General features: G+C 38.6%; 1 protein-coding gene across 4 annotated transcripts in view; it reads right to left on the reverse strand.

Annotated features, from left to right (window-relative positions):
- The window catches only part of ctnnd2a (catenin (cadherin-associated protein), delta 2a), a 210485-nt gene that overhangs the window by 141184 nt on the left and 45530 nt on the right, over positions 1 to 23771 (reverse strand). For 3 of the 4 annotated variants that reach the window (XM_036124881.1, XM_036124883.1, XM_036124880.1), the window contains exons 4-9: positions 22262 to 22434; positions 16492 to 16546; positions 15812 to 16028; positions 15506 to 15620; positions 13708 to 13840; positions 7936 to 8109 (exon numbers count right to left, since the gene is read on the reverse strand). In XM_036124881.1, the coding sequence (XP_035980774.1) occupies positions 7936 to 8109; positions 13708 to 13840; positions 15506 to 15620; positions 15812 to 16028; positions 16492 to 16546; positions 22262 to 22434 (867 nt within the window). The remainder of the gene's footprint in view (positions 1 to 7935; positions 8110 to 13707; positions 13841 to 15505; positions 15621 to 15811; positions 16029 to 16491; positions 16547 to 22261; positions 22435 to 23771) is intronic. The other variant, XM_036124884.1, reaches the window with a different exon arrangement.

Raw genomic sequence — 23771 nt, forward strand, 5'->3', positions numbered from 1 at the left:
ACTAGCGTTCCTCAAGGACCTACACTCAATATGTGTTCTGCAAATAAGACTGTACTATAAAAAAAACAATAATCTTCGCATTTGCAAAAACATTATAAAAATGAATCATCTATATCCCTTTCTACTCGGTTTTTCGACTGTTGAAATTTAATAATGAGATTTGCATGTGGCTGATTTCTGTTGAAAGGTATATGTGCAGCTTATTAGGTTACCTAGAGGTTTACATAAAAAAATGGCGGGTAGCTCCTTGAATCTCCAAACCTCCATCAACTTAAAAGGAGTGGCAAAGATATACTCAAAGACACGCAAGCTTAAATGACCCTAATTAGTATGATAAATCCGGCTTGGGCAACGGAGTACGTGTGCCACATGAAAGTGAGCCTTTCCTTTATCTTTGTTTTCATTGCCGGGATCTGTCACTTTCCATTTTCAGGAGGAGTTTTGAACTTTCTCTGCCTCCTGGCCAGTAGATGTATGTTAGGCGGGAGCACCTTTTCTGCTGTTCTCTCTGAGCCGTCGCTCTCTTGGGCTTGTTTTCTCGCTTTCATCTCTCTTCTCTATCGCCATCTTTTTTCTGTCCCCCTCATTAGGACGTTAGATCTCATTAAAGAAGGAAAACAGAATTTAAAAAGGAGAGGAGATTGGTTTAACGGGCTGATGTAAAATCAGAATCAGCTTTATTGGCTAAGATTGTGTGCCCAAACAAGAGATTTGACTTTGAAGCACTCACAGCGTCCATTCAAATCGAAAAAGGTTCAATAAACGTCTAATGAGTCCACTTATACATTTACTGATGCTTGGCGTTTTTTTTAAACCGTAAATATAGAAAATTTTATATGCATATGTAATATGTATAGAATATGTAATATGTGAATTGTGTAATCCTTTGTCACATGTATGTATATGTAAAATTGATAGGGTTGTTATATTTAATGTTTCCAGTGTATTTTTCTTTTCCTTCTTCTGCGTAAAGTCTCCTGGCTATAATAATCATTGTTTTTTTTGGGGAAGGCATGGGTAAACAAACATAACAAAAGGGTATGTACATATTTAGGAAAAGCCTTTTCCTTTTTCATGTTGCAATGAAAAAGACTTTGAACAACAAAAAATAATGATTTATATCTCTCTGATTTGGGCGCAATCACACCAGTGAATGCTGCAATTTTATGGTAATCAAAAATTATTGGAAAAGTACATGATTATACAATTTAAACACACAAAGCCCTGCACTTGTGAAAGAGAGCTGATCTCCTGTTTTGGGAGCTGCATCATTATCGTATAAGTTAGACTGAGATAAGAGAACTATGCTGTTTTTCCAATGAAAGGAGTATAAGGTATAATCCATGGATCAATAAGTTTAACTTCAACATTTACAAATCCTTTCTAGAACTTGCGCAGACACCAAATGAGATCCAAAAAACCCATGCTCAGTTAATGTAATCTGATTTAAAGTTCACATTAACTTGTCAAAAATATGTGCAAGTGCCTCATAAAGCATTCTACACATAACTACTAAACAAGAGGGATTTAAAAAAAGTTTTAAATGTGTTTTTTGAGATGTTTAAAATGTCTTCTGGATTACTGATTGTTAAAGAATGTGTATCCATCTCCTTTAAAGATACTGTGGGGAATGGTCTTAAATACAGAAATCTTATCGATAGCCGTTGTGCAACCTTGTTAAAGGAAGCACCGGATAAATAGCAGCAGCACCGAAACAACTAACTCAAACTGTCACGACCCGAGCCACATGCAGACCTAATGTTAAGCTATTAAGGAAAAAGAGCCACATCCATTCAGACGGCAGTTATTCCCAGTGGTCAGAGTCATTAATATGAGCCAAGATAACTTTCCTGACATAGAAACAGAATGCACAAAGGCAATGCCAGAAGAAAGATTGGAAAAATGGAAAAAAAGAAAATGAAAACAGTGAAGGGAGGTCGGACGAGAGGTAAGAAAATAGAATGAGAGAAGACAATGTGGGTTAAAAGATATTCAGAAAGAGAAAAACAATCAGAAGTAGCAAAGAGTATTTGTTGACAACGTAGATGTAGATTGTCAGACTTATGTGGAAGTAAAAAAAAAAAAAAAAATGCCTTTTGAGATACAAAAAGGCCTTGCAGGAGAAGCTTCACTCATCCTGCAGTGCATCTGAATCATTGGAATGCATGTGTACAGTGGAGACACTGTGGCCGAGAAGAAATAATTGCTTAAAATAGGCCGCATTAACCTGCAGTCCTCTTGGGCACTGCCCTAGTTTCAGTCAAGAAGGAAATACTGTGCTTTGCAGCCAACACACATGCATGACATACATGCATGTCACAAATCCACTCAGGCACATGTCCATGCAACAAAAGATTAAATGCGGTGCAGAAGTTTGGGCATTCGCCAACTAGATTTATTAAATGAGAGGAGATTCAGAGAGAAGTATTTGATTCACAATACAAAACATCTATAGATGTCCCTCAGTTATGCTGCACTATGATTTAAGAGACTGCGTTTCTAAGCTCAGTTTCACCAAACCTAAGTTTTTTCGAGATGTCCTGTCCTATAAAGACAAATATTGCAAAATTCTCTTCTTAAACATATTGATATGTTAAGGTACTCTCTTTAGAACTAGAGGCTTTGCTTCCATGAAACATGTAATGGTATGTTTATAAACATAAAACAACAGTTTAGGTTTAGTTTTAGTTTGTCAATGTATGTCAATAGTCATCCCAGAAGGCTTGAAGTAAAAATGCTAAGGTCAGTTTTAAAGCCAATTACACACAGCACATTAAAATTCAATCAGTAGACTCCAATAATATACTAATCCAATTACAGGCAACATACAGTACAGGCATATTCAGAGGACTTTCAATTATTAAATGAGGATCTGTCCAAGGTTGTTTGTTTAAAGAAGCAAATGACTATCAAAGTCATAAAGTCTCAGCCTATGTGGCTGTTTGCCTGAATGGTTTTGATGGTTTTGAAATGGAAGGAAAGGCCCATGCATCAGACTCTTACTATCAATTAAGTTATATTTAAAAATGAAATAGAAAGAAATTTAACCCATTGCTACATGTATTTGCCTTGTAAACATAAAATAGTACAACTTTCTGGCTAGATAAGGAAGCCCTTCTGTGGTACATGGACGTGATTGCTGTCCTAACAGGCTACATCTACAGTATGTCTAATAAGGAAGATAGGCATTGGTGGCAATGCTCGTCATTCTGATGAAACTCCGGTACTTCTTTTGTTGGCACTGGTGCCCTTTATTAAACTGACAGGAAATGGGGTTGAAGGGGGCAAAGGTCCATGGGCCAGGACTTGAAGCCGGGATAGCCGCATGGGGTCTCTGAACATGGGTCGCAAGTTCTACCGCTGCGCCACAGCGGCGCCCGCAAAATTCAGGCACTTCTACTTCTAAAGGTATTAACACTAATGATTACTTATGTATACAGGCTGAGTAAATTTCACAATTTACGCATTTTCATGCATATGTTAAAGTGACAGGGGCTAAAAAACACTCACCTACAAAACAAAACATAGTCATATATTATCAAATAACGGTAATTTTACAGCCAAGAAAATAAAAGGCACACAGTTATCATGGTAAACTTTGTCCAACTTCCACATAAAAATCAATGAAGAAAAAGTTGGCTTCTGTGTAAATTCTTATCAGAAACTTGAAAAAAAAAAAACTGGCACCAAAGTGAAAAGAATGAACACAGTAGGTAATGCACGACAAAGCGGCTTTAGTTTTTTAAGTTTTGCCTCATCATTTGTTCCCCATCGAGCATCCAATCCATGAAACGGATATCCATACTTTTCTTATTCTAACCGATGTGCAGAGGTGGGTAATCCAGGTTCAGAAAGTAAAACAGCCTGTTCCAATTATTTTCATTTCCAGCTCCACAGCATAGACAGGGACAAATGTTTCAAAACAGTGGTCTCCGACTCCAGTCCTCAAGGGCCGGCGTCCTGCAACTTTTAGATGAGTCTCTCCAACACACCTGACTCCACTCTGAGCTCATCAGCAGAGCTCTGCGGAGCTTGACTGCACGCCAGTGAGTTAGTTTAGCCATTTGATTCAGACGTGTAGGGCAAGGGACACATCCAAGAGTGGCAGGACACCCAGCCCCCCGAGGATTTGAGTTTGAAAGCACTGGTTTAAAATCACCTGGTTAAGTGAACAGGATGAAAGAAAACTAGGCAGGGGTTTTTACTTTCTGAAGCCGGATTTACTTACCTCTGCCGATATGTGAGAGAGCTCCTTCATCTTTATTCAGCAAAAATAAACATCAGAATTTTCAGTGAACTGTCGCTGTCATCCTGTTTGAGATCAGGCATTAGGGACCTACTACACCTAGTTATTCCATCTTCCACTGGATGGTAAAAAAAAAAAACAGCTGCTCAGTAAAAGGTGGAGAGGAGCAGTTTGGAATAACCTCAACTTAATTCTGAGAGCAGGGTTTCAAGGATTGATACTATATATATATATATATATATATATATATATATATATATATATATATATATATATATATATATATATATATATATAAAAAACACTACCACCACTACACACACAAACACAACGTCTGTAAATTATACCTGCCTATGATCTAATGAACAAAGTCCCAACTCTGGGCCAGGGACAGCTGAGTGTGACCCCCCCCCCCTTGTTTGTGGACTGAAATATATATATATATATATATATATATATATATATATATATATATATATATATATATATATATATATATATATATATATATATCAGCACTCTGGAATATATATTTTGTTTTAAATATGTAACATAGTGTTCTCTTTAAAGTGCATTGAAAAACTGTTGTTTTTGCCATCAAATAAAGAATGAGTAAGAAATATAGACCCACTGATCACAATGATGTTTGATGCTGAACACCCACAGAAATGTCCCTCTTCCTTCGTGAATTAGAGAATGACTTATAGCATTAATTACATTGATCCATGCCAGCTTAATGAACCAGAAATGTGAGCTTGCTATTGCCAAGAAAAGGCACCGTGACATAATTAATGACTTACCGCTCACTATGTCAGCACAACCCTTATCAGTTCATTATATGCCATCACTCAGTGCATTATGAATCCCTATTAGACAACCTCTTTTCATTGCACATGACTTTTAAACATGGTACATTAAGACCAAGTCTTACTTCAATGGCACAGTGAATACCGGGTTGCTGCTGATCTTTGGTTTGCTGATTTAGCACTGCATTTACATGAGTAGAAGATACAGGAATTGTGGTGAATATAGTTTAGAGAAACATAGTCTGCCTCTAATTTAATTCAAACTACAAGGAAGATTCATCACAAGCTGCATTGTAGCAGAGGCACATTAAAAATGCCTCATGAGTTTCAGGTGTGCAGAGTTTTGGAGCTGCAATACAATTTTTTTTTTGTGTGCGTGTGGTCTTATTTTTCTTAGTATTAAAGGCCAAAGTAAATTACAGATAATGCTATATTCTGCTTGCATATTACTGGATCAAATTTTAGTTAATTCGCTGCTGTTTGCAAACACAATACTATCACTTTACAGTCTATTTTCTCGAGAAATAGACGCACTGTTTGAAGTCTGCCAATTTATGAGAAGACTGGACTCTAAAATGTGCTTTAAAAATACTCCCAGTTTAAGGACAACCACTCCTTTCTATTGAGACAAAGCTGGCAAACATTATGACTGTATATTATTGCTGTAATTCTGACCCGAAAGCTAATGATAGCTATTTAGTCTTGGCTGGTTAATGATACAGCGGAAGATGTGAATGCGGCATGACAAACTTGGGTATTTTTATATTGCTATGATACCATAATGGGATTAACATGGCGTACCTAAACCCACATTGAGATAAGCTCATTGAGAGCGTATTAAAAATACATTGCAGACAACAATGAAGTTGTAGAGGGAGCTGTAAAAATGACTGTGTGGAATTCATAGAGAATGTGTCCTACTGTGTTTTATTACAAATAAAACAAGAGTTGCCCACAAAATTTGTATTCTTCTGTGTTATTTTACATAGCGCCTTTTTTTTTATTCTCTATTATGGCTTCTTCAGTTCACCATTGGGTGCAGTTTCTGGAAGTGTTGGGGAATGAGGGACCAGAAAACAAGGTTTTCCCGAATGTAGAAAAAAGGCGTTTTAGGTGGTGAATATCCGTCTCAAGGTGGAGGAACAGTTTTAGTGCCCTTAAGATCCATGGGGCTATGCCGTCCTATGATTCGGTTCCTAGTGGAGTCTCCCATGGCAAATTGGTCCCAGGGGAGGTGTCAGACTAAGACCAATATCATCACCATCTCCGTGAATAATAGCTCACAGAAAGGCAAACCTCGCCTAGACAGGGAAGAGCCTGCACCCTGCTGGAGCCAGCATTAGATAGAAGAACCTGGTGAAAGAGCCTTGGCTCCTGGAGCTTTATTCGTCCCTGATTATGTTGTTTTGTTGCCGTCTTTGTGCCACGGGCCTCAGTGTGCACTGGTCTCAGCGAAGTGTGAAGAGACCAGGATGAGAGCAGATTGTCCAAGTCTGAGCGCATGGTTCTCAAATGGAAAAAGGTGGATTGCGCCCTCCAGGCAGGTTTTTTTTTTTTTCTAGAGGAGAGGAGTTCAAGTTTCCAGGTGTGTTGGTGTCCAGTGATAATAGAACGGAGCTGGTGACAAATAGACAGATTGGGGCATTGTCTGCAGTAATGAGGGTTTGTTATGGTGGGGGGGGGGGAAAAACTGAGGCAAAAGTCAAAGCTCTAGATGTACTAGTCTGTTTACGTTCCAAGCCTCACCTATGGCCATGAGATATGAATCATGGCCAAGACAACAAGATCTTGTACACAAGGGACTGAAGTGATCTTTTTCTGTAGATTGGCTGAATTCAGCCTCAGAGATAAGGTGAGGTACTTTGTTGGCTCTGCATCAAAATTACTATATGAAGGCCGATCTGATCAGGGTGCATCCTAGGTGGCTTCCTTTGGAGTTTCTATGGACACGCCCCAGAAAATCTCCTGTAATATAAAATAAAAGAAACAGGCCTCCCCGATTACACTGAACTCAGTAAAAGCCACCATCTGCCCTCTCTGAGCCAAATTTTGGCTACAAAACCTTTGTACACAAATTCAGATTCAAGTTTGCATTGTGGCATGGCAGAGTGCAAACATTTCAACTTTAAGATGCACCTCCATACATCTTAAAACTGCAGACTGAGCAGAATTGCACAGAAATGACTCATGTTTTGTGCAAACAAAGTGTATGAAGCTTTTTATGTAGAGCTGACCAGCCATGTGAACCTATAAAGTACGAGCCCCTGTGTGGGTTGACATCTTGCATTGTTCATGCAATGGTTCTGCTTTGTGACTAACATAGCGGGCTGTTTGTACTACAGGCTAGTGGCATCAGAAATCAATGCGGGCGCAGTCCTTCAGCATTACTTTTTCACAACTTGCCTGGTAAATGAGTAACATAGAAAGTAGCCTTTCTATGTTACCAGCTTTCAGAATTCAGGTATTGTAAAAGGTTTAACATAATTTATCAAAATAAACTACTAGCTGTAAACAGCAGAAAAAGAACAGTAAATTAGAAAAGGTTAATACACATGTAAAATAAAAAAACAATCAGAAACCAAAGGGTCTTCCTGCCACAGCGGCATACATTTAAAAAACTGGAATATGGATGAACTGAGTTAAGGGAAATAAATGCACTGATATTTAGAAAGGAAATTGGTCTGATTATGAAAGTTAATTTATTTTTTTCTATACAACCAACTTCTTGATCTATATTCAGCCAACATGAATAATTTGATCTAAAATATTCTGGTACTACATGTAAAGTTGTTAGATTAAGATAAAAACAACAACAAAAAATGAAACGACACTGAATGAAAACAATATAACTAACTGCTTATACAAATAAAGTAAGTCTTTTACCAGTGTTGTTGCGGTAAGGGCCCGTGTCTGGTCCCTGGCTCTGACTAAGGCTCCTCATAGGGCCCTTGTTGTGATAGACACGTTCCTCATAGATAGGGTCTATGTGGTGCTCGGGGGACCCTAGGGGCCGAAGAGTTTCCTGACTGTGCTGACTACTGTAGGAGCCACGGGAGCCTGTAAAAATGAGGGCAAAGGTTTTGTGATTCACACTGAGACACTGAAAGAGATAAAACAGAGTAAAACAAAACACAATTAAGCATCGTTTGTTAGGACATTGTAATGCAGGACGGAGACAGAACAGGGCAGGAAAAAAGGAGAGTGAAGTCATAGATGGAGACGGAAGACGGACTTGATTTCAAAAGGAGGATAAGATTAATCAAAAATGGATGTAGCCGCTGATGGATAGAGGAGATGAGAAAAAGGAGTCTGAAAACAGGAAATAATGGATAAAAGATCATAACAATGATTTGTAATGACAACAAAGAGAGAACAAAACGGGACTTCAACAACAAAATACTTCTGAAATGAGCCTGTTTGTAGGACAGAGCATCCGCACCGTGCGCTTTTGTGAGGCGGTGCGTGTTTGTGTGAGTTACAGGAAAACCAGCGGGTTAGACCTGCCTTGAATCACGAACGCGCACGCAAAAACAGAAACATGCATCGCCACGCAAGCTGTAGAAGAAGAGACACGCGGAGATTGAGAGGGACAGAGGGCGAGCGAATGATGCGTCTGTTTTTCATTTTTTTAATCTACATTGAACACATTGCTTTTTGTCAGCAGGAAAATAATGAGATGCAATGTCCCCTCGCTTGCTGTGTTTGGCAGGAATCCCACAGAAACACAGGGCAAGGAGAAAATTGACAACGGGCATTTGTTCAAAATACAGCAGAACAGCTGTAAGACAGAGGGCCTTGCTCTGAAAAAAAAGAAGAAAAAAAAAAAAACCAAAGCAAAAAATTAAAATTGGAAAACGGTTTAAAGGGGGCACACTCAGGGAATACAAAGGCAAGTCAGAAGGGCTTAGCTGACATGGCAGGAGATGAAATGAGATCACACAAACACACACGTACAAAACCTCTGAGTGACAGAGGAAGAAAGCGTCCAGTGGAACTAATGTCTTATCATATCGTATTAGTTCTCAGGGGGCCGCAAACTGTGTGCCAAGGATTTTCCACGGGAGGAAGGGGCAGGGCTACAAGATTCAGGCCCCCATGTGAAGAAACCCATTCAGGCTGACAAATCCGATCAGAAATTAAAACACATGAGGCGTTTTGTCATCCCAGAAGAATCGAGCAGATACAGTAGCTTGTAGGTAAGTTGCTGTTGGAGCTGTAGTGCCACAGCGGAGGTGAAGACTGAACGCAGTCAGCACCCAAACAGAAGTGATTTTCCTAAAACTACCTGGGAGTCTTGTGATATATCTTGTGATATATCGCCTGAGTCGTAGTATCAAGATTACACAGTCACTGGGAAGCACAGTTTAACCAAATAGCTGGTTAATCTTCACTGGAAGAGACAAAGCATGAGGCTACATTATTTTTCTGGCCATAGTTACTATCCAAGAGATAAAAATAAAATAAAAAAAACTTGAAAATCAACATGGTCAAAAAAGGGAGTTAAAATAACCATTAAAGTGATATTTTAATTTCAAGCATTAAAAGAAATTAATACAATTTTTTAAAAAAAGAGAAAAAATCTATAATAAAGTGGAGATCCTCTAAGTTTTTTATGAAGGAGCAAAAAATTAGAGTCGAATAGACACGCCCCTTAATACCATGACTCATCCCGGCTCTTTTCCTTCCACACATGCCTTTCATCTCAGAGTTGGTTTTATTTCACTATTCATTTATTTTGTGTCTCACAAGGGCCCACTTGTTTAGGTACTGACCTCTTTCTTTCAAAGGAAAGGGAATTTCAAAAGAAAAGAGAGAAGATAAATATCCAAAATGTTTCACTTGCTGAATAATAGAAAATGATGATGTATAAAAACCAAATGTCCTTTGAAGCCTTACCATCGTGTGAGTATGTCTAAAAGGAAACTAAATCTATGCTGTATCATTAACACTATTAAAAGATCTGGGAAAATATTACCACATTTCATTTAATACTTGCAATTATTCCTTTTTGGGGTTTTTTTTCTACTTATTTATTTATACATCACTCTTTTTATAGCAGAGATTAAACCAAAAACACCCAAAGAGGCGATGCTGTGCTTAAAGCTCCAATGTTGACCAGCTGAAGGACTAAATGCTACAGATACAGTCTCTAAATACTAGACCCTATATCTACTAGTCTATACTACAACTTGCTGCACACTGAAGAAGTAGTTTAATGAAAAAAAATACCATTGCATTACAACTTAATCCCACTTTTGAGGAACTGGTGTACGTCAGGTTACATTGTACACATGCCCGGTGTTGTTGGTCCAGAAGGATGGTACTCATCTGCAGCCCAATACCTGCCGGTATGTTTTGTCTATACCGGTATACTGCATAAATAACAAATTGCCATGTCAACTTGATGATATCACAATACAATTATTTGGCCCAGAGCACATAAAAGTCCTCGCAACACTTCATTCCAGTTACTGGCGGTAATTAATCCATTACTTGGCTTGTCCGCTGTCAACCGGATGCACGTGGAACCCAGACAACAGTAACATATCGAACCATTTACCAATTAACCTATGTAACAGTGCATTAAGTGAAGAGCACAGTGCTCTCATCATTTCACGTGGCACGTCAGAAGGCATAACACAGTTGATTCCCTGTTGGAAGCCAGGTACATGTCCAAAGCACACCACAAATAGGCAAAACAAACTTGTAAAACAGTTCAAAGTAAAAAGAGGACAACAAAGTGATGAAAGGGTGTCAAGACAAGACTGCTGCTGGGTATACAGAATAAAGGTATACCCATATAGTAAGAACAGCAATCACTGTCAGTGCTCTAAATGACGGAAACATTTTGGTAGTTACTAATACCTAGGGCTGGACGATATAGGAACAAAGCATATTGATTAAATAAAAATCATATCGATCAATATCAATAATTATCAACAAATTCAAAACATGAATTTTAAGTGCAGCCCTGAACAATTTATGCTGTTGTTTAGCAATTTATTTTTAGCTACAGACACAAACACTCAAGTCAAACTCAACCCTTTATTCAACCAACTTTTTACCAAAAGGGCAAGTTTATAAAAAATAAACAAGAAGGTGTGCTCTCTGAACTCTTTAAAGGGGGCGGAGCTTCCTGGGTCTGCGTTGTGATTGATGTAATATTAACCTACATGATAGAATGCAAAAGGAAAGAAAATTTTTATTCTATTGAACTTTTTTTTTACCCTTTTTTTCTATCATCGATATACGTCTATTGATCGATATGTATTGTTATTAAAATATCGTCCAGCCCTACTTATACCTTATCATGTTAGGATTCTGACAGCTATTCAGTGAGCATTTATGTGTTAGTATTTGTCTGTATTTTAATAGCATGGGTTGTTTTGCTGTCTGGTGTGAATAACACACTGCGCGCACAAGTATTAGGTGAGTATTTTGACCATATCATCATTTTTAGGTAATTTCTAATTCAAAGCTGGATAAATCCCAATGCCTAATAGATTTCAGTATAGCAGCTGTGTTACGGTACATAAGGGAAAGGATGTGGCATGAGGAGGTCAACAAAACGGCCGAAAAAGAAAAAAAGATGCAGCACTCTTGAAGTTGATAAGATATTGAGCAGTGATCATCAAACATGTTGTTGCAAATAGTCAACAGGGTCACAATAAACATGTTGAGAAAAAAAAAAGAGCCAAATTAACTGACGTGGATTTGAGAAGAATCAAGCATGAAGCTACTGAGAACCCATTATCTTCTAGTTCTATCATATTCCATAACCTCAACCCTCCTGGAGTATCTAGAAGATGTTCAGTGCTCAGAGACATGGCCAAGGTAAGGAATGCTGAAACCCGACCACCACTGCACAACATGAGCTGTAGCGTCTAGACTGGGCCAGGAAACATCTGAAGAGAGATTTCTCAAAAGGTTTCATGGACTTAATAAATGAGAGTGAATCTTGACGAACCAGATGGATGGGCCCGTGGTGCTGGATGAGAAAAGGGCACAGAGCTCCACTTCGAGTCAGATGCCAGCAAGGTGGAGGTAGGGTACAGGTACGGGCTGGTATTATTAAAGATTAATGAGCTGGTTGGACCTTTGTGGGCTGAAGAAGGGCTCCAAAATCAACTCCCAACCCTACTGTCAGTTTTTAGAAAAGGCTTTCTTCAAGCAGTAGTACAGGAAGAAGTTCATTTCAAAAAGGAAATGATTTTATGCGGGGCAATGCTCCATCACATACATCCAAGCACTCCTCTGCATGGCTGGCCTGTAAACGTATGACACGACTCCCTTCCTCACCTGATCTGTACCCAATTGAGATCTTGTGGACAGTTCTTAAAAACGAGGTTTGCAGAGAAGGAAAACATTCCTGAGAGGCTGTGGTTGCTGCTGCACAAAAAGTTGATTGGCAAAAGATAAAAAACTTACATACCCGATGAACTGAAGACTAATCAGTGTTATTGAAAAGAACGGTGGCTATATTGGTCACTGATTTGTCAGGGAGGTTTTCAGTTGTTTATAATTCTCACGTAAGTAAATAAAAATAACAAAAAACATGAGATGGGAAAATGGGGGTTTTCATTTAGTTGTGTGATAATTTTCCATAATAAGTATTGCCCAATAATTATGCACAAATAGATATTCTCCTAAGAAAGCAGAAACCTCACTTCCACTGTCTTAAACATTCCCGTTTGAGGTTTATTAACATTTTGGATTTACAAAGAGCACTGTAGATGGTGAATGTTAAAAAAAATTCTTAAAAGAAAGACTTTTATAATAATTCTGCACACAGTGTAGTTTTTAAACATCTGGCTCAGATTTGAAATGTGACAGTGATAGTATGCTTTGCTGGCTTATGAAGAGCTGAAGGTCTGACTTATTATTATTATAATAATTATTAAACTGCTTTCCTCAGGCAGGTACAGTCATGGTAAAAGGAAAACACATCCCCAGTGTATTCTACAGCTTCAATTACCAGGTTCTAAAATTATTTAAGTTTAACATCAAATGTATAAAGTTACAGGCCAATAATTTATTGAATTGTCAAATGTTGGCAGCCTGAAATGTGGTGCTTGTTCATTTTTCTTTGTGATTCTTTAAAATGAAATGTTTATGGTTATCTTTAACTTAATTTCTTGCTATATAATTTTCAATATTCTTCCCATTCTTCTTGAAGTACGGGACAAAAGTGAGGCATCAATATGAACAATTTAGAGAGAAAGATCTAAATGTTTCAGACAAGAAAAAAAGGGTAGTAGGATTTTGAAATATATTAATATATATATATATATATATATATATATATATATATATATATTTATATATATATATATATATATATATATATATATATATATATATATATATATAAGGTTGTACAGTGGTTTTTAAAATTAACTTCACAACACAGTTCAAAAGGTAAAGACAAAATGAAGAAAATTAAGGTTAAAATTCTTTTAATAGGTCAAGATTTTAACAATGGATGTGAATAGAATGGATGGGTATCAGGGTTCATTTAGAAGTGGGGTTTAAAGATGGTGCAAAAGGTGAACCATTTTTGTAAACATGAACTACTCCGAGCACGTTTTCAAGCTACAAGTTGTGTTGCAAAACACCACAGCTTATTTTAAACAGGGTAAATGAGTAAACTCTCACCTGCTAGACTGCCAGGTCTCTGTAGTGTAGCAGTAGCGTAGAGCTCGTGCGAGATCTTGTATTGGTCAGAAGCGTGGTGAGCTGCCAGCCGCTTGGGAGACAGAGTGGCATAGCTCCCTATGCCAGAACTCATCTGCAAAGACAAGACATTTTACTGCTAGATTAAGTTTTGTTGTGTTATACTCAAAGACAGAACAGCATGACGTGTATGTCTAGTTTGTTTCTCAGCCATTTTTTCTGTGCTGGCAGCCAAATTTTGTATCAGCAGTTATAAATAACATTTATCTCCTTTTGTCTTTCCAAGTAAAATTTTTGTATAGTGGATGTCAATATCTGAATGACAGACTTTTGAGGAGGGGATAAACGCAACTGATTGTCCAAAACATGCAAATTATAATGCTGCTTTGTATGCAACAGCCTCCGATAGACAAAGCAGGAGCACATAATAACACACTAAGTAAATGTATGATGAACTCTACAGTAACTTGGTTAACGCAAAAAACATGGCTTGAATAAAGTATAGAACTCCTTTCTGTTCTCGAAGGAAAAAAAAAAAAAACTCAAGAATTGTGCAGATTTTTATAGTAACGGTGTATTCACACCAGGAAAGTCCTTTGGTCTTCTTGTTTGGTCTGGACCAAAAGCGGGATTTATTGTTATATGTTTGGTCTGGTTTGCTTTCACATTTTACTTTCTGCAAATGAACTATGACTTGTACTAAAGCCACAGGTGTGACGACTGTTGCTCCCATTGGACAGGAAAGATTAGGCCGGGATGTAGCACAGATCTGGAAGTGGAGGAGAACTATCATGGAAATCTGTTTTGCATATTTGTGTTGTTATTAAATCATTCTAAATCATTCTAGGTCTCAAGAGCAGCTCATTCAATGCAGGTTTTGAATGGCGTCGGAAAAAGCATCCCGCGACCCAGAGGAGTCCCACAGCATACCAGCTGTTACTAAGCAAACGATACTCTGTTCACTGTTATGGTGGCTTGTTAAATCGTAAAATGCTAAATGTCCTGTAGCGCTTTATCAAGTCCAACGGCCACAAAACGCTTTACAATGCATTCAGTCATTGGCCTATTCACTCACATATTCACACACTGACGGTGGTGAGCTACATTGTAGCCACTGTCCTGGGGCAGGCTGACAGAAGCGATGCTGTCAGACAATGTGCGCCACCGGGCCCTCTGACCACTGACAGCAGGCAAGGCGGACGAGGTGTCTTACCCAATGACACAATGACTGAGACGGTCAGAGCGGGGCGGGTTTACACAACCCACCACTACTGTAGCTCAGATTGCTGAAGAAGTTGATGAGGTTCCTGTAAAAAAGTGTCCGATTGCTCAGTGCTTTATATTTTGTTGTTATATAGGGAGTTGTGACCAGTCAAGGTATCCATAAATCTCAAAACATTGTGTCTGATCAGTCCTTCTCCACAGAATAGTCCCGAGAAGTTACATAGAGATAACTTCTTTTAGATAAGTATTAGTCAGACTAAGTGAAAGAGCACAAAACACCTGGTCAATTTCAAAAGTCTCTGTGACAGAGTCTAAAACTACCACATCACAGTCAAAACATATTTTCAACAAGACATTAATCATACCACACAGTACAAACTATCCCACTTTGATTTTGAGAGAACACAAAAATATTTATCGTACAGATAGATTAACGGCGCCTGTAGTAAAAACCCTTCAGTCCGCCACAAACATTGCTAATAAACATCCTGCAAGATTGCTCCAAAACAGATGCATCATAAAACACGCCTTAAGATGATAAAAAAAAAAATGGTACCTGGTGAAGAGGGGACGATGATGAACTGTTCCCTCCTCCTGCTGCTGTAGAGTTCGGCGGAGATGCCACCCTCAGTGGTGACCCACCCCCTGATGTTGTCACAGCAACTGAAGTACTGGACAATGACAAAGTGGAAACTCAGAAACTGAATGTAGTATATATATATATATATATATATATATATATATATATATATATATATATATATATATATATATATATATATATATATATATATGTGTGTGTGTGTGTGTGTGTGTGTGTGTGTAATCCATTGTTAAAGGTCCAGGGAATGTGGTGGTCTACCTGTATGACTTGGCCAGCCGATTAGCAGGAGACTGTTTGCTGGGAGAGGAGGAGGGGGAAGAGGAAGGCAGGCGCTGGGTGGTGGAGTAGCCTTGCGTGTCCGAGGCTGATCCCAAACGTTGGTGTTTACTGGGGGAACCTGACCCTGAGCCTCCTCCCCCTGACAGGGGGGAACTGACTCGCTGGGCAGGTAAAGTAGAGCTGGAGTAGTAAATTCCTGAAGAGCAAAGAGGGGATTTCTTTTTTAATAAACAGAGTGAAACAGAGGGAAGGGGTGAGAGTGTGAGGAGGCTAATGCTTGTGCTTTACAGCAGACTGCCACAAAGCACCGGCATACAAAGGGGATGAATGTCAGAACAAAGATCAAAAGCATTACCATACCATATTATACCGCCTCATTTAAACAACGTAACAGCTGACCAAAGAGCTGTACAAAAAATGTAAGAAGTAAAAAGATCAAAAGCAGTTAACATAACAAAAGGAATAATTCAGCAGCTAAAACCACAAAATGGGAGAGAGAGCCTTATGAGTATTACTAAAAAGGGGGGAAATCTCATCTCTGAGTATCAGTAGCGAAAAGCTAATGAATGCTAAGAATGTATCATGGGAAAAATACATTTCAAAGAAGGAAAACGAATCGTGAGGGGGAAAAAAGAAGAAAGGAAGAAACGAATGCCTACCTGATCCTGCCCCAGTTTGTGATTGTTGCTGCTGGGCTGCACGGCTAGATGTCACCTGAGGAGATAAAAGGAAACGCAGAGCAAGTTAGACAAGAACAGCCATAACAAGGGAAAAGGGATCAGTGGAATGGGTCTCTGGAAGAGGAGGGAGACGTCTAAATCTAAAGAAGGAGCAAACAAAGGTTCAGAGTCGTTTTGTGTGGTGTGTAGTCATCGTCAATAACTTTATGTACAGTGAGATCAGTCGGTCCTCTGAGGAGTGAACAACTTAACCTAAAGTAGCTAATAATGACACTATTATAGAAGGCCTAAAGAGGATTTGAATAGGACTTAGACAACCTTAAAGTCCATCAAGCTTAGATAAAAGAAATAATTTATTTTAAAGCTTAGTTTCACCATACTTAATCTAAAAGAAAGAACTACAAAAGTTATATTCTATTTATATATTTATGTCTCTTACCTAATTTATAACAACAATATATATATATATATATATATATATATATATATATATATATATATATATATATATATATATATATATATATATATATATATATATAAAGAACTGAAAATTACATAGAAATGCACATTTTTAACTTGCCAACAGTGTTGACTCCTGTTTAAGTGCCCATAAACTGAAGTTGTGCTCCCTTTGATAATCAAAAGGGAATTAGGAAGCTGTTTTGCCACAGATCAAAAGGAATATTTCCAAATATCTCTTCTCCAAAAGCAGTAAAGCAGAAACCAAATCACCTCATCACGCAATCTCAGGGAGTCTCCATTTAACATTTTAGCTGCGAATGCATTTTAAAAATGGCTATTTATAGGAATGGTGCATTTGTGGAAAGCTTTAATATGCAAGCACACAGTCAAGAAGTCACCTTGGAACACTTTTATAACTTCAGAATAATCCAATCAACATATTAAGACAATACAATAAGTTCTCAGAAATCAAATATAAAAACTTGCATTTTACAAGTGAAGAAATGTTTTAAATGTTTTGAGAGCCTATTAAATAATATGATGCATGTGTTGCAGGAATCAGCTCCATTATCTTCCAGTTATCCTTAAATTTGATCACAGATACACAGACAAAAACGCCTACATAGCTCTTAATGGAGTGCCACCCCCCCTCCCCAACACACACACACCCACACACACACACATTGGAGTTGGTGTTTGAAGGTTATGTGTGTAAATGTTTCCAGGTGTTAATATCTGCAGCTACTCTATTGTGTAGCCACACCTTGGAAGAAAAGAGAGACATGTCTGCTCAGCAAATCTCCCTGAGATAAATATAGTGCTATGAACAGGCACAGAGTCTCCATTATTTTTCCAATGGCTGTTCCTGGTTATATTTTCTGCTTTACAATAAGCTCAAATTTATCTCTTCCAAGAACCAAAGATGTGGTTCTAGCACAGTTCCCCCAGTTTTCATTACGAAAACCAATAGAAGCTCAGTGTCAAAATATAGTAAACCCTGTGATTCAAGCTAGTAGTTTTTTTTTGTTAAGCTTTTTCAGTCACATAAATTGTTGTGAAGGTATTTATTTGACTCTGTTCCCAAAGAGATTTCTTTAAATTCCTTTGAAAATATTATAACCAGGTTGAAGTCTAAACTTTGACTCTGTCTTTCAAAATCTAGAGTCTTCTTTTCTGGTAAAAATCTGTCTTCTTAAAGTCAAGGCACTGCTGCATGATTACATTTCATCATATTAAACAAGCATCGTTCAGGGTTACTATCATCACACATCTACTATAAAACATCTGAATAATTCAGACAAGCAAAGGTTTTTTTTTTTTTTTTGCTTTTCCTTTTAATTGATGCCCTCACACCTAGGCTCCTTTCACAGTACATAAATGACTGTCCTATGGTCTCAAAACCATCCACGATCATGATTAGGCCACTGTTGTATTTTTAGCAGACTACTGTCTAAAAGGTCATTTATTCCACCGTGGTTGCTTGCCATAACACAACAGTTTTACATTTGCACCTCATACCATGGCCACACATGGTCTCAGAGAGAGAGAGAGAGAGAGAGAGAGAGAGAGAGAGAGAGAGAGAGAGAGAGAGAGAGAGAGAGAGAGAGAGAGAGAGAGAGAGAGAGAGAGAGAGAGAGAGCAAGGCCAACCTGTAAATGAATTCCTCCAGCCTGCGAAATCCTTGTGAAATTATTAATTTCTAGATAGATTCCTTATCCATTGTATCTTACTCATAATTTTTTAGAATAAATGACATATTTTACCATCGTCTCTCTCCTGTCTTGTCATCATTGTAGTCTGACTTGTTATATGTGATGCTGAAAAATCAAAAGTCAGACACATTGTTATGAGAGAACTGATGTGATCATCACTTTTTTATTCCTAAATTATGTTTACTGTGTCTACAGTTATATTCCTGCAATAGTGACGGGGCGATGCCCAAGCACCACCTATTGACAAGCTGCCACTGCCTGGGCCCCTCTTTGACAGACACACATGAAAAACTTATAACTTCCTTTGGTATGTTACAAATCTGCACAATTTGGAGGTGTGCATGATTTTTTTTTTTTTTTTTTGTCAACAGACAGCCATAGTTTATTGAGTGCTCAAAGCAAATTAAATTTATATGCCCAAACATGGGCTGGTTTTTACCGGTATGACGAGTGGGGACTGTTCGTTGCAGCATCCTACTGAGATTCTTTTGGCTCCAGCCAGAGCAGTTGTAGAGCCTGATGCACATATTAGCTGCAGTGCCAAAAGCATTATAATAAGTCTTGCTTGGAGCACATTTGTTGCCTTGGTGGGAGGCATGAGAAGGATTGGTGCTGGTGACCAATCTATGCAGTTTTGTGCTGGGCCACATGGCATGGATATGGTGAAACTGCTGCTACTGGCATGTGGCAGCCATGATATGGCAATCACCACAGTCCTACAATGGAAGTGTGCATGCTCAAAACAGGGTGGAAACTGTCATACTCCATTTTTGCATAATTGGGTGTTCAGAAGACCTACACTCTGGTTAATTTTTAGGATACTAGTATGTTCTGTTGTCAGAAGTGAGTCTTACTGATTATCCACAAATCCATCATGGTGTAGCGCAGCTGCTGTTTTCTGCGAGTTATTGTTGTTTATATCGTAATTTTGATGCCATGAATTTGTAACAGTCGGTTTTTATGTCGTAATGTAAAAAAATAATTTAAGAAAAATGTTTTTTTGCAATGAGTCTAAGCCAGCTTTAAGTAAGCTGCTAGTTTTCAATTAACAAAAAGTAGAAGTTCATCCAACAAAACCCTTACAATCTATTCGACCTTTATATTAATCCAAACTAGTCCATATTTGTTTATTACAGCAACAGCTTTTGAAGACGAAATATGTACAAGGTTCTTGATGTCTGTTTTTTTCTAAACAGGCTGAAAACCATTTCTACAAATAGTTCAAAGGAAATCTTAATGAAGACGCACTGACACGCCAACATTTTTAAACCCAGCTCTGTTAGTCTGCTGAATTGTTTGATAGGCTTTTAAAGCCAAGCGGAAGATCTGAAGCAGGTTCCAATACATACGCAAAACAGTCTAAGGTATTCTATCAACGATTTCTAACTGACTTTGCTTAAAAAAAGAAAGGTGCAAAATCAGTTTTGAGCTATAGATGTGCTACCAGAAGCAAAGGGGCACAGTAAGGCATAGAGAACAGAGTGGTGGATTAATGAATGAATATGTAAACGGACATGTAAATAAATGATGAGTAAAAGATAAATTGTTGGCTGAGGTAACTAACAGAGAGAAGGTCCGGCACACGCTGTGATTTCACTGTATCTTATGCTGTATTTTTCACATCCAGTAAAAGACCGGGACGTTTGAGGTGCCATGTAACCATGCATTATTAAAGCCAGACCACTCAGGGTTAAAAATATCCTACAAAAGGGAAACGACATGATAGACCTTTCTCTTACCCTCTTCATCTTCTTTAAACAGCCACTTGTACAAACTTTAAATGAATGTACCCATGTACACACAAGGTTGGAACATGTACATGTGATAGTAACACCCCCCCTCCTCCTCCTCCTTTGTGCACACCAAGCTGCAAACACGTCGACATTTCTTGTACAGCACATGTATGCAAGCTAAACCTCCCCGTCTCCCAGTTCTGGCATACATAAAGCTATTCATGAGCAACAAAACTCTGCTGACAGCAGTATCCCCATTACACTGACAAGCCCAAACATCAGAGGAAAGAGCACACAAACACATACACTCACATGGACAGAGATGGTGAGGAGAAAGGACAGGGGGAGGAGGATGGGAGGTGGGAATGGAGGACAGGAACGCTGCAGAAAGGGGAAAAAAAAATGCTTCAACACTCATCTACCTCCCTATCACTTTTTCCTTCCATCGTTTCATCTCGTGATTCATATTCAAGTAAGGAAGCACTCGAACTTCATCTGAAGCCAGCTCCGGAAAGTGCATACCCTTCTTTGTTTGTAAAGACAGTTGCCCGACGAGTAAAACTCATTCCCAAAAGTTTAACGCATGAGTCTTAGTTTTTCACAAAGGAGGTTAGATCCTTGCTTAAAAATTACAAATCAATCAACCAATCAGTCAACCAACCAACCAACCAATTAGCCAACCAATCAATCAGTAATTTTTATAGCCCTTTCCACATCCATAATACCAAAGTGCTTAACAAAATCCACATGCAGCCCCATAAACACACAGGGAGATAAAAGCAAACTTAAACAAAAAAAAATGGGTTAAACAAGGCAGATGCAACCAGAAGTACCACCACAGTTATAACTAATAAAAGTCTGCCTAAACACAAAGGTTTTGGTCTTTATTTAAAAAGTTCAGTTGTGGATGGAAGATCTAGTGGTTGGATAACAGTGGCTAATCTAAAATATTTTGATTACTCTTACTTCCTAATCATCTGTGGCAAATGGAACATTTGTTCCCGACAGTGGAAATAGTTTTTAACGAAAAACGCTGCAGCTGCTCACTGATTAAGCAGATGCGTGGGTGTCTGCGAGTTTCTGTTGCGCACGCATGTGTGTTTCCAGTAGCGGTATTACCGCTGGTATGGTAGGGACTTGAAAACAAGAAATAATTGGCTGCTGTAGGCTCTAAAGTAATTTGGTGGGTTTCTCTCCAGCAGCAAGCTGCTGTGATGCATATGTGACTTTCTGCCTCGCGTTACCTCTCAAGTTCCTCTAAACAAGACGCGTGCTGAGATCTCTCAGCATGCATTTATTTATTTTTGCTCATTTCTGTCTAATTACCGGTCTTCCATTAGGCCCGCTTTAATGAATTTGTCTCCGTCATCAAAACTGTGTCAAACATCCTGTGCGTTTCTGACGACGACGGTTGCCAAGGCTGGACTTCAGCAAGGTTAATGAAAGTGGATTCTGTATAAACATGTAATTAGACATTAAACAGGCTGAATAACTACGATGTCAAAACAGATCAACGTGCTGGGAGAGCCGCGAGTTTCAGCAGCAGCTCAGTATCAGAAACAGAAATGGATCGACAAGGAACCCGAAAACCCAGCTTTGTTCTCGACTTCACTAGATGAAGTCTCTTGCAAGTTTGAATTAGTCACTTGTGCGGCAGGCAGTAGACACTTCAGCAAAGATGAGGGCTTCAAGCATCTCCATCTTATCAAGCAATTTAAGGCACAGACCAAAAAGTTCTCAGAAACACTTCTAAGTTCACACAAAATTCATTCTGAGGGGTTTCATCAGTCTCACTGCTTGCATCCCTGTCACCATCTTTTCCCCAGCGGTTTTCCCTACCTGGTTGTAGCTGTGCACGGCTCCTCCAACCTGCCCGCTGCGCTGAGGAGTTGCTGCAGAAATGCTGTCGCTAAGGGCGAGGGTCTGGTTGCTATGGTAGCTGGCAGAGTACTGGAGCGAAGCCTCCGGGGTGGAGTTGAGCTGCAAGGAACTCTGGGAAAGGAGAGCCGGTCCTACCAATTGAGACAGGAGTGGCGCATGGTTGGGTAGGCGGAGAGGGGTTTGGAGTTGAGTTTGTGTGCGAGAAAGAGAAAGTGAGAGATTAAGAGTGAGAAAGAGAGGGGGCGTGAAGGGGAGAGATTGAGAGGCAAAGAGTGAAAAGGGGGAGAGAGAAAGAGAGAGAGAGAGAGAGCAGCAATTTAGAGCAGATAGTGCAGCAGTGCAGCACTCTGTGAGTTGGAGATGGCATACATAATTTATTAGCCGAGGAAGGGAGAGACAGAGGAGAACACAGAGAATTGGAAAAGAAGGAGGAGCGGAGAAATGTAGTGGAAGGGAAAAGGAGGGCTGAGTAGAAAAGTTATGATGGAGGGAAGGTCTAACAACTTAAACAGAGCTGCTTATTTACCTTCCCACCGTTTGAAACCTCACTCGACCACTGTGTAAGACAGGTAAGTCAAGAATGAATCATTTAACAACTTTTTTTTTTTTTTTTTTTTTTTTTTTTTTTACTGTTGCTGATGAGATTTGCAGGTAACGGAAAATGTCTTGCTCAATGAATGTTTCCTTTAATGCACCACAAAAACTTAGCCACCATAAGTGCTAATGCAGAACATTTCATGTAAAATCTCCCTCTAGTCAGTGTTGACTATGACTTTAACAACACTTCATAATCTAAATCTAGAGTGTGAGAAGCTTCTACCACCAGCAGTAGCTTTTTCAGATAATCTACTTTGAAATTGTTTTTTTTAATTATTATTATTACAATTTACTTTTAGCTATTTCTCTTTTAATTCATTCTGATGGGTTATACGATTTTTTCATTATTTGAATACCAGGCTATTTTATTTGTTTTCAGGTCCTCTTTACTTTATTATTTATTTGTTGTTCTATGACTATTGTTTCATTTATTCTGTGTACAGCATTTTGGTCCTGTGGGTATTTAGAGTGAAAATAAATAAAGTTGATATGGTCTCATATTTGTTTCCCCCCATAGACATTCACTTATACTAACTAAAATAGGCAGTTTTCGATGTGGACTGTATTTTAAACTGGAGTGCCATGGTAAATAAAGACTATAAAGGTAGTTTTAAATGTTGCATTTAGCTCTATTAAATTAATGTATTGAACAGAATTTCAAAATATTCTAACTCCTGATACATTTGAGAAGTTAAAGATGTTGAACTGGGCTCTCTTTCTTAAAACTCAGATTCCACAAAAAGGTCTACATGAAACCAGGGCGTGGTTCTTTGAGCTCACTGAGAAGTGGGTTTTTTTTTATCGTAAAATAAATTAAAAGATGGGAAACACATATTGTGATTTCTTATTCCTCTCCCCTGTCTATTTGCTT

This window comes from Fundulus heteroclitus, chromosome 21, assembly GCF_011125445.2.
Source record: "Fundulus heteroclitus isolate FHET01 chromosome 21, MU-UCD_Fhet_4.1, whole genome shotgun sequence".
Taxonomy (NCBI): domain Eukaryota; kingdom Metazoa; phylum Chordata; class Actinopteri; order Cyprinodontiformes; family Fundulidae; genus Fundulus; species Fundulus heteroclitus.